Source organism: Stegastes partitus, unplaced genomic scaffold (assembly GCF_000690725.1).
Source record: "Stegastes partitus isolate 25-593 unplaced genomic scaffold, Stegastes_partitus-1.0.2 Scaffold2026, whole genome shotgun sequence".
NCBI classification, from domain to species: Eukaryota; Metazoa; Chordata; class Actinopteri; family Pomacentridae; genus Stegastes; species Stegastes partitus.
The window spans coordinates 3,884-14,364 of record NW_007579757.1 but is presented as its reverse complement, the minus strand read 5'-3'; the positions used below and the strand labels follow the sequence as shown (position 1 = coordinate 14,364).

The following is a 10,481-nucleotide window of genomic DNA, read 5'->3' as shown; positions in this document are numbered from 1 at the left end:
TCGTGCTTCATCATGATGCTGCCACCACCGTGCTTCATCATGATGCTGCCACCTCCGTGCTTCACATCATGATGCTGCCACCGCCGTGCTTCATCATGATGCTGCCACCTCCGTGCTTCATGATGGGGGTGGTGTGTTTGTGATGACGTGAGGTGTTTGGTGGTTGCCAAACATAACAAGTCATTAATTTTGTTCCCATGAGACCCAAGAGTCTTCACACAACTAGCACTGAAGAGTTGCTAGAAAGTGTTCTTACATTTCCTCTACCAGCCGTTTATCATATTTATAAGCTATTATGTTTTAATATCTACTCAATAGGCTACAGCAAGTTAGATTTAATGAACCATGAGCTGCTGTGTAAACAACCATGTAGCTTCACAATCTTTACAAGCCATTGGCTGCAGTGCAGACTGTTAGCTTGTGGCTATTAGCTAATGCTAGCTGGCAGTTGGCCAGCAAGGCACCTGTCAGGGAGCTTATCTGTGAGCCTGGCACCTGATGGATGGACACGTGGAGCAGGAGGAGGGCCGGCCAGATCAGCCTCCAATCAAAGAGTAGGAATTAAAAGACAACAAATGCAGCCTGAGAGGTGTTTCACACAAATGAATGTGCGTTTTAAACTGTTATAATTCTGATCGCCAAATGAGGAAGAAAAGCTGTTTCATAGTTCTGACTGTTGCACCGTCGGATTATTAGATCCAAAGGGCATCGCTTATCAGCTTCTTGGAGACACTGAGATATGCTGATGCAGCTTTGCAGGTAAAGATTTTATCAGGTGGAGTCATGATCCAAATGAAGCTGGTTGTGAAATTGAAGAAGCCGTGCAGCTGTTCAGTAGTTTGTGGTTCAGCTCCACACAGTCGTCTGTTATGAAGGTAACGGTATGTGTTGGCCTGCACAGTCTGGTTTATTTAAACACCAGTTTTGCCGGCTGCTTGCCCATGAATGATGCGTCCGTGTTGCATCAAGGTGCTGAATAAACACCGCGCCCAACCTGAGTTATTTCCAGCTGAGTCAATCCCGTATCTTTAAGTCGCTGCCAGGCTGCCCTGGCTGTCTGACCTGCTTCAGACTCTCCTCACCAGGCGTGACTGTGCACGTGTCCCATGTGTTTTCATTCAGTCATGTGCGTGTTCACGGTGTGATTGTGTAAGTACAGATGCATTAATCTGCTTCCATGCGTGTGAATGACACATGCAGGGCGAGCCGACGGCCTCTTGCCCGTCTGGAGCTGTTATTACCGTAAAAACAGTTTAATCGTGTGTGTTTTTGAGGAGCTTTAGAGAGAAACTGTCACCGTGCACAGGAAGCATCGGACGAGAACAGCTCATCCTTCAACTCGACAATCAGAGTTCAAGACCACAAAACCTCGTCCCCGGTGGGATGTCATTTGACAGGATCCGCCTCCAGATGTGTTCTGTAGTCGCCCTCTGACCCCCACGAGGGAATAATCATCTCTAAGGAACGTGTTTTTCCACAAAGACATGAAGCAAATGCATCTGAAGTGCAAAAATATCTCAGTGTGAGTCATGCGACTGATCGCAAAACTCACCGATTTCAGTCATGACAAGACTTTTGAGACGCAAATTAAAAAAGAGACAAATACTGTCACGACTTTCACAGTTCACCTGAGCGGCAGAGATTTAATTATCAACAATTTAAAGTTATTTTTGAGAAGAAGAAGTCAAAATGCTCTGATTCCAGTTTGCCAGTGAGCTGCATGCCTTTATTAGTCATCTTGAGCTTTGAGAAACAGATTAACACTTTATAAACCAAACAACGAATCGATCAATCAATAAGGCGGTTGTTTGCTGCAGAGCCAGTGTTTTTAAAATGTCCCGTTTCTCACTGAAATATGGATGATTTTCTTTAAAATGACACGATAGGACGCTCTCGGTGGAGGACTTTACTCTCTGAATGTGCTTCTTTAAAATCTAACAGTTAAGATTTGTAATTAATCTGCGATTAACCAGAGTTGGGATAAAAAGTTCCACTATGTTCCATTATAACACAGTTTTTCTTGACTGTAGCGCAGAAATGTGTCTTATTCAGCCTTCAGTAAAGGTTGACTTATTTCTAAATCAAATTTACGTAGATATGTTTGTGTTGTTCAAGTAAAATTAGATAAATTATTGGATGATTTGATGAGATTTGTGCAAAATTGTAGCTTATAAAAGTTGGAAATTTCTGGAGTTCAGTGAAACATCGTCTTATTTTAGAAATTATAATGTAACCGTAGCTTTTTGTTTAATTTAAAAGCACTTTTTAGGGCATATTTGACTTCATTCAAAGGTTAATTACTGTTCTACACGTTCAGTCTGTTTTAAATGTGTACAACACAGTGTAACAGTTAAATCGTTTAGGTTTTAGAGGGCAATTAGAGATAATTTCCTCACTCTGGGTGAGGTGAGCTCATGTCTTTAAACCCACACAGTGTAAGAGGATTATGGGTGACACTAGCAGGACAACAAAGAGTTCACTTTTAGATGCACGGACGAAAAGAAAAGGAAGCGAAGGCTGCACGACGGGTGAATGCCGAGTTCATCAAAGATGTGTCACAATAAAGCAGGAAATCAAACCGAGTCTGATCTGCTGCCAGCCTCGAGGAAAGATATTCAACTCCAGGCAGAAACTAAAGAAGCTGTGAGACGGTGAAAAAAAGCTTTTAAGGTGCAAACTGCTGTCAAAGAGCCTGTTGGAAAAAATAAAAACTCCTCCCAGGATTTGCATCGTCTGGTCGTAAATAAAGCTAGAGCGGATGTGAACTCACAGCTTTTCCTACAGTCTGTCCAGAACTTACCGCTGTGCTGTCAGTCACATTTACAAGTCTTCAGTGTCCTGTCTGGTTCTAAGGTTTTCTGTTATTTAACACATTTAAGCATTTGGAAAATCTTTGAATTCTGGATCACGATGTTGTTGTCACGTTACCAGGACTTCCAAACAATACCTACCTGATACTAAAGTGACACGACTGCTAACACCTGGACCGTCCGCTGTACCCCAGATGAGCCCATATTTCATGTTGTGCTTCTGCTTTGAGGACAAACTCTGGAAAGTTTGCACGTATTTCTGCAGCAACGTGAGAAAACAGTCGTTGTTGTGCTGAATGCCTGCAGAGACGTAAACCGTCATCGTACATCAAGCAAGCTCAGAAAAATGGCTTCTGTTAAAATATTGAAGCTAATAACATCAAGTATAATATTGTTTTTAACTCTGGGGTACTTTCACAGTATCAGTATAACACTATTTACAACACCAGTTTTTAAAAAGTTCTCCTGTTTAGTTCTGTCATGGTGGCTTTTGCTTATTTCACTAAACTGTCTGAGGTCTAAACTTTTGCAGATGATGGTGCTCAGAAACCTTCGTTGTTGCTTTTGTCGCTCTCTAATCCGAGCCTTTGTTTGTGTTGCCATTCTTGCTGCGTTTCCTCTAACTGGATCTTTGCTGCTCGGGCTCATGAGGTGCAGCAGAGCGAAGGATTTTCAGTTTTAGCCGAGCTCCTGCGGTGACGGCGTGTCGAGCTTCCTGCTGCTGCTGCTGCTGCTTTAAGCCCGTATCGGTCTGAGTGTGATGTCTGGATGGTGACTGTGGCGGCTCTGACAGGATTAGCTGCTGATCCTCCTCTTACCTGCTCTCTGCATCCACGCTGTCTATTCTTATACCGCTCGTCTGCCTGAACCTCTAATCTGGTGCGCAGGGAGCCGAGCGATTACTGCGTTCACAAGTTACCGAGTTCATTTCATCGTGTAAACACACATCAGCGTTAGGGCTGATTTAAACTTTCTTTCACTCAGTCTCTCCATTCGTTCACATTCTTATCGCCGTCGCTTCTTTTACAGTTTGTTCTCAGTCGATTATTTACAAAAATATTTTTATGCAGGTGTTTCACTGAGTTTTATTAGAATATCGTATATTCAAAGATGAGCTTGAGGCACTTCTTTGAGCACAAACGATGCCTTTAAGTGTGATGTTTGCATATATATTGAGATCTATGTCTAAAAAGTGACAATCTGGGTGAGGTGAGCAAATCAGAAAACATTAGATCAGACAAATCCTCGACCAGGCGCGGACACAACTAAAGGGAGACAAAACAGCCTTACAAAAATATTAATAAAATAATTATAATATAAAAATAAACATATAAATAAAAAATAGAAATGCAAACTGATTAAAACCAATGATGAAAAAACTATAATTTTGCTGGAAAACGTGAAGCTCTTATTGGTGGATTATAGTACGTTAATAATAAAACACTGTGGGGCTTTTTCTTGCTCTGAAATCCTCATGATATGTGTTAGCCTGCATGATGTCACTGTTTAAAGCCAGTTTTTGCATGAGTTTCCTGGGAAACGTTCATGCATTGGTGTAGAATTGGGGGAAGGGAGCGAATGCATAACATCACGATTCTTGTGAACTTATTCAGAGTCACTTCTACCTGCAGAACTCTACGGCGTTTTGATTTAATAATAATGTGTAAATGTCCTTATTGCCTTCTGGGATGCCATGAAAACAGCTCATTGAATTAAAAACTAAAAAAAAAAAAAAGGGACAAGGGTTTAAGGACACAAAGAAGATGAAAGTGGGATCATCTTCCTGTTTGGAGCTCCGATGGTATCAGCAGAGAAGAATGTGCTCCGTAAATAAAACCCTCTCAGGATCCAGTTCTGCTCCAACCACAGATTTGTGTTGATTCTAACAACAACAAGCGCTGGTTTGAAACTCTGACAAACTAAAGAGCTTCCTAATCGTTTCTGTCCTCCTCCCTCAGAGTCCGCCCCCAAGGCCTTTGGCATCCCGCTGTCCCAGGTCATCGCCAACGACCGGGCCTACAAGCGGCGGCAGGACGCCCTGAAGGAGAGCCGGCGCGACTGCCTGGAGCTGGAGGCCAGCATCCTGCGCTTCCGGGCCGAGAAGAGGCAGTTCTTCAACGGGAGCAAACCTCTGGGCAGCTCCTCGTCCATCACGGGGGGAGGCCCGGCTTCGCCGTCCGCCAACTCGGTGGCGCCGGCGCCGCTGGTCGACGCCCAGAACAAACCGATGTCGCCCACGTTCCTGGACAACACCGGCAGAGGACAGAGGAGGGTGAGGATCACAGACACAGCTGGATGGTGCTGCTCAGAGGAAAATAGATAAACGAATAGGAATAAAAACAAGATGGCAGAATAGTCAAGTCACAAACTCCAGGTGTCGTCAAGTCACTGTTTGTGTCTCACCACCACATATTAGCATTTACTGACCTGTACATCATCTTCTTGCTCCGTCATGGTCTTTAATTTCTTCCCTCCTTTTGCCAAAATTCCTCATTTGCTCGCTGCGTCAGCCTCTGATGCCAGCGAGGTGAGAGCTGCCAGGTGTTTGTCTCTGGTGTCATAATGAAGGACTGCAGCTCATCTCTGGCTGCTGTAAACACTCTCACAAGCTCTTCCTCTATTTGTTTCCTCACATGTGTGTTTGTAGGAGTAACGCTGTGTGTGTGTGTATGTGTGTGTGTGTGTGTCTGCTGGAGGCGGTAATTCTGCTGATGTGGAACCGCTGGTTATGTAAAGCTGGTAATGAGCATCATTAGCGCCTCGGAGAGCAGTAATCGAATGTGGACCAGCCGTCAGGAGTCGGTCACGGAGGAAAACACTGGCTGACTGCAAACACGCGACACAAACGACTCCGTAATGTGATGAGCGATGAACTGTTCAGCTCAGAAAATGTTTAAAAATAGATCCAGACTGGTTTTGTTTTCAAAAAAAGTCCAAAACTTGAGTAAAAGCACAAAAGAATCTGAATAATAATCAGAATAATATAAAATCAGTGACGCAAAAACGTGTTAGCCTCATTTTATCGTTGCTCCCGGTCACTAAAAGTTATTTAATCAATTAAAAAAAGCTGCTTAATTCAGTTTTTTCATTGAATTTAAAGTCTGCAGATTTACCAGCTGGTAAAGTTAAAAAGTCCAACATGTGCGTCTGAGTGGAAGCATGAAGTAGCATCACATGGAAGTAATCAAGTACAGTAATCAGTAATCTATTACCCGACTAACAGGAAAAAGAAGACAATTTATTTTTGGAGCCGATGTTTTTCAGAAAGAACCATAAAATTCGTCTGTTTTATTGGCGATATGAAGATTTTCAGTAATAATAATGACAGTAGTTGTTTATCTGAACTACTTATTGTTTGTTTTATATTAATGAGTGAGAAATGAAGCTGAACATGAAGCATTACATGATAGTTAAACGTCACATCGATGAATTCATTCTGCTCACAAGATGTTTAACGTCCACAGATAAACAGTCACGTGACTCTTGTGGACGGTTGTGATACACGAGGAGTCAAACTGTTTGTTTGTTCAGCTTCAGTTGGTCGATAACATAAAATAAAACCTTTAAACTCTTCACTGAACTAACGTCGCCACCGACCGAAATGATGAACGCATGCAGCCTGTCTGAGTTCAGACGCTCAGTTTATGTTCGTTTCAGTCCTTCGCTTTAGTCCAGATTGGAATATCTGGAACATACCAACAGCAACCGGATCCACCACGTTCCCAGCAGCCTGAACTGGTGGCTGTGGACCTACATGCTGGTCTCCAGCATCACTAACTGGGACTCTGACCCAGCCGCTGACGGGCGTCTGGACGGCAGCAGCTCGGCCGTCGTGTCCCGCGGAGAGACGGAGCAAAGGTTGAGATTAACGGCTGCAGCGAGACGAGTTGTGGAAGAGAAGCTGCTGGGAGGATATTTTAAATGACGGCGTGTGTGTATATTTCAGTAATTTAGGAGTAGAAGCTGGGAAGCTGCCAGACCTCCTCAGCGACCAGAGACTCGAGGAGGGATTTCAGGTTAGCCTCACTGTGCAGAGTAGACGTTAAGTGTCCTCCCAGAATGCAACGCTGCCAGCTGTTACAGTGAGACTCAAGCTAAATGTGTTGAGTTCTTGTCCTCTGCTGTAACTAATGATTATTATAATGAACTGATTAAAGTTTCATCGATAAAAAGCAAGAAAATAGTAAAATATGCTCATTAGAATCTCCTCATAGCTTTTTTTTTTCCTCATCCAGAAAACAATGAAGATGAAGGAAACTGAGACATTCTTATAATTTAGAAGCTGCAGCAGAAGTTGTGTTGTTCCCTGTGCAGTTTGTGACACATTTTTTGTTGTTTTTTTTTTTTTAATCGGTCAGGCGATAATGTGCAGAAACCATGATCGAGCTGCAAATTAGAAAATAAGCAAGTGGTCGTGTGGATTCAGACACATTCATTCCATGTGTTAGACCTCAGTTGGTTTTGGAGAGCAGCGCTTCAAGTAAACACAACTGAAGCTGGTTTATTAGTCTAATATTAACTGTGGCTTCCTCCCACTTTTCCACGTTCAGATGATGCAGCAAACCTACAAAGCAGAAGTGACATTTTGAACACGTTGAAGCTCTTGACGTGCAGACGGAGTGAACATAATTCCCGCGCCGTGGTTTGCCGTTGGACCGCGCTGCTCTTGGAAACTCAGACACTTGATGTTCCTCCAGGAGCTCTGATTTATGCTCCTGCAGGACTCGGCTGCTCTCGTGTTTGTTGGACGCCGGCGTCAGGATGAGTGATAAAAGTTGACTTGTGCGCTGCGCTGGCCTCCTCTGCTGCCATCCATCCTGAGACGTTCTTTCCATCCTCCTCCTCCTCCTCCTCCTCCTCCTCGTCAGCTCTCTGCCCAGCGCTGCCATCTGCTCCGGCTTTTTCCTTCTTCATTTGCATTTTAGGATCTCCTGGTTTTCTCAAATGATCAAAATGTCTCCTGCTGAGCCTTTTAAGCATCAGCGTTATGAGAATATGATGTTTGCATTTGTGAAACTGGAGTTTAACCAAGAAGACAGTGATGAAGTTCTGCACTTTCTGCATCTTAGAGCTTTTATTTTGGTTTCAAAACTTGCTGCTCTCATTGCTCACAACTACAGGAGCCTCCTTTATTGGATTTATATTTGGTGATGAACGCTGTTGCCGCTCAGGAGCAGCTGGATGTGTGAAGAGGCAACAGCTTCTTATTTTGTTTCCAGCAGAAAAAAGCACACGAGGGAAGAAATTCAGAGTCTGATTCCAAATACAAAGACTTTCTGACATCTTAAAGTTAAATTAAATGACGTTTAGAATCTAGAATCTTTTAAATGTCCTTGTAGATGTTTGTTTATTCATTTTCCTCACTGGGTTTCTAACGTCCAGCTTCATAATTCAGATTAAATCAGTCGTGTGTTTGCCTGCAGGGCGGTCTGTCCGTGGACTCCATCTCCGACCTGGTGGAGAGCCAGTCCCGCCTGCTGGAGGCGCTGCAGCTCTCCCACCCGGCCGAGCTGGAGCTGAAGAAGTCTGCGGGCGGCGGCTCGTCGGAGGGCCGGACCCAGACCAAGCTGAGCCTGAACCCCATCTACAGGCAGGTGCCCCGGGTGCTGGAGAGGTGCTGCAGCCACATCGAGACCCACGGTGAGACGACGGAGAGGTAACGCTGAGGAGACTTAGTGTTGGTCACACTGAACTCTGACACCGTTCTGCGTCCTCAGGTCTTCAGACTGTCGGCATCTTCAGAGTCGGGAGCTCCAAGAAGAGAGTGCGACAGGTGAGGACGCAGTTTAACCACTAAGAAAACACACCTGGGTCGAATGTTCCAGGTAGAAAAATACATTTAAAAAGAATGTTTTATTTTAAAATGGTTTTACATTTAAACGTCCACGACTGCTGTGGACCTAAAACGTGGACAATCATCAGCTCAAATACCTGAATTCTGATTTCATAGAGCACATATATAGTTCACGACCTGCTTTACTGATTAAAGCACACGTCAGGTTCACCGTCAAGTGTAGACGAGTGTGTATTTATTTGCACTCGTGATGCATGCAGGTGGACTGAGAGGAAAACACACTGAAAGTCCATCAATCACCAGTGACAGCATTTAAATATACTGACACTAAGGGCACTGCTTTACTTCTGTCTGAGGCTGTTTGTCTGAAACTGAACACTGGATGAAACAGAAACACGTCTGTACGGTTAAAACGCTCTCGGATCAACTTAAACTGTCAACCTGAAGCTCCAGCGAATAAAGAAGCACTGACAGCTGTTGATGAGCACATGGGCTGATGTTGGTGAGCTGCTTTCTTGTCTAACTAACAGCTAAGATGCTGCACGTCTGTGGGAAGTGTTACTACAAAGCCAACTATTATCACCAACGCTCTGTCGTTCAGAGACGTGATTTATTTTTTTCTTTTATTCTGATATTTCCTTTAATATCACTGATGATGAGGTCAGAGTGGCTCAGAGACAAGTCACAAAATCATAACTTATAAATCCATAAAATATATATGAAGAGTTCACTCGTCCCCCTGCGACCCCAGTGAGGAATAAGCGGTGTCTAGATGATGGATGGATGGAGTTCACTCGTGTAAAAAGAGTAAAGACTCTGATTGAAGTTGAGGACTCGGTGACTCAGTCGACCTGCTTCCTCCTCAGAGCCTCGGCTGTCCCTGAATCAGACGTTTTTAAATGTCGCCGCTGATTAAAGCTGCTGCTGCCGTATGTGAACTTTTTATTTACAGCTTGCGTCGCTGATGAGAGAGGATTACTGTCGGCCGCTCGCTGTGATCCGTCCTCTGAGTCACTCGATGTGGAGGACAGAAATCCTCGTGAGCGAGCAGCAGATGATGTGCGACATCCTGTTTTTCAGAAACCGCGTCCATCAGGGGACGGCAGCCTCCGGACGACCCCGCTGCTTGTTTCCATCAGTCAGCGAACTCGTGTCTGTGTCTCTGCATGTATTTATGAGCTGCTGTGTGATCTGTCCCCAGCTGAGGGACGACTTCGACATGGGCGTGGACGTCCAGCTGGACGAGGAGCACAGCGTCCACGACGTGGCGGCGCTGCTCAAAGAGTTCCTGAGGGACATGCCTGATCCTCTGCTGCCCAGAGAGCTGTACCCGGCCTTCCTGCACGCCAACCGTACGCCGCCACACAAACACACTCCTCATACACACAAAACCAGTGCATGGGCAAATAAAACTACTGTAAATGAGCCACTGAGACCAAAACCAGGAGCTGCAGGTTTGGTGATGAATCAGTCTGATCCTAGTCCGTCATCAGTTCAGTCAAAGTGACAACGTTTTGTCATTCAGACAAAAGTCACATTTATTTTAATGCTCCTCACGACTTCTACAGACTTAAACAAGAGAACAGCAGCAGATTTATCAAACACAAGAGTTTAAGTGACGTATGACACAACGAAAGACTAAATCTAAGCTAACAGCAGCTTGTCAGACTGTTTAAATAACTCCTCACCTGCTCCCTGCTGCTACATCCTGACACTTTAACACTTCAGATCATTTGTAATTATGAGTAATTAATGAAGTTACTGCTGTTGTGTGTGAACGTGTTCAACTCTTTATCTTTGGAGACGCTCCAATATCAACCCTGCTGCAGATGTTTATTAAAGTCCTTCAAGCTAAACTTCAGCTCAGAACCTGAATC

The 10,481-nt window shown here is 44.3% G+C and overlaps 1 protein-coding gene across 1 annotated transcript in view; it reads left to right on the top strand.

Annotated features, from left to right (window-relative positions):
* arhgap36 (Rho GTPase activating protein 36) overlaps nucleotides 1-10,481 on the top strand; it is a 67,156-nt gene that overhangs the window by 53,034 nt on the left and 3,641 nt on the right. Inside the window, exons 4-7 of the mRNA XM_008303527.1 lie at nucleotides 4,769-5,082; nucleotides 8,234-8,450; nucleotides 8,528-8,583; nucleotides 9,806-9,956. Of these exons, the coding sequence (XP_008301749.1) occupies nucleotides 4,769-5,082; nucleotides 8,234-8,450; nucleotides 8,528-8,583; nucleotides 9,806-9,956 (738 nt within the window). The remainder of the gene's footprint in view (nucleotides 1-4,768; nucleotides 5,083-8,233; nucleotides 8,451-8,527; nucleotides 8,584-9,805; nucleotides 9,957-10,481) is intronic.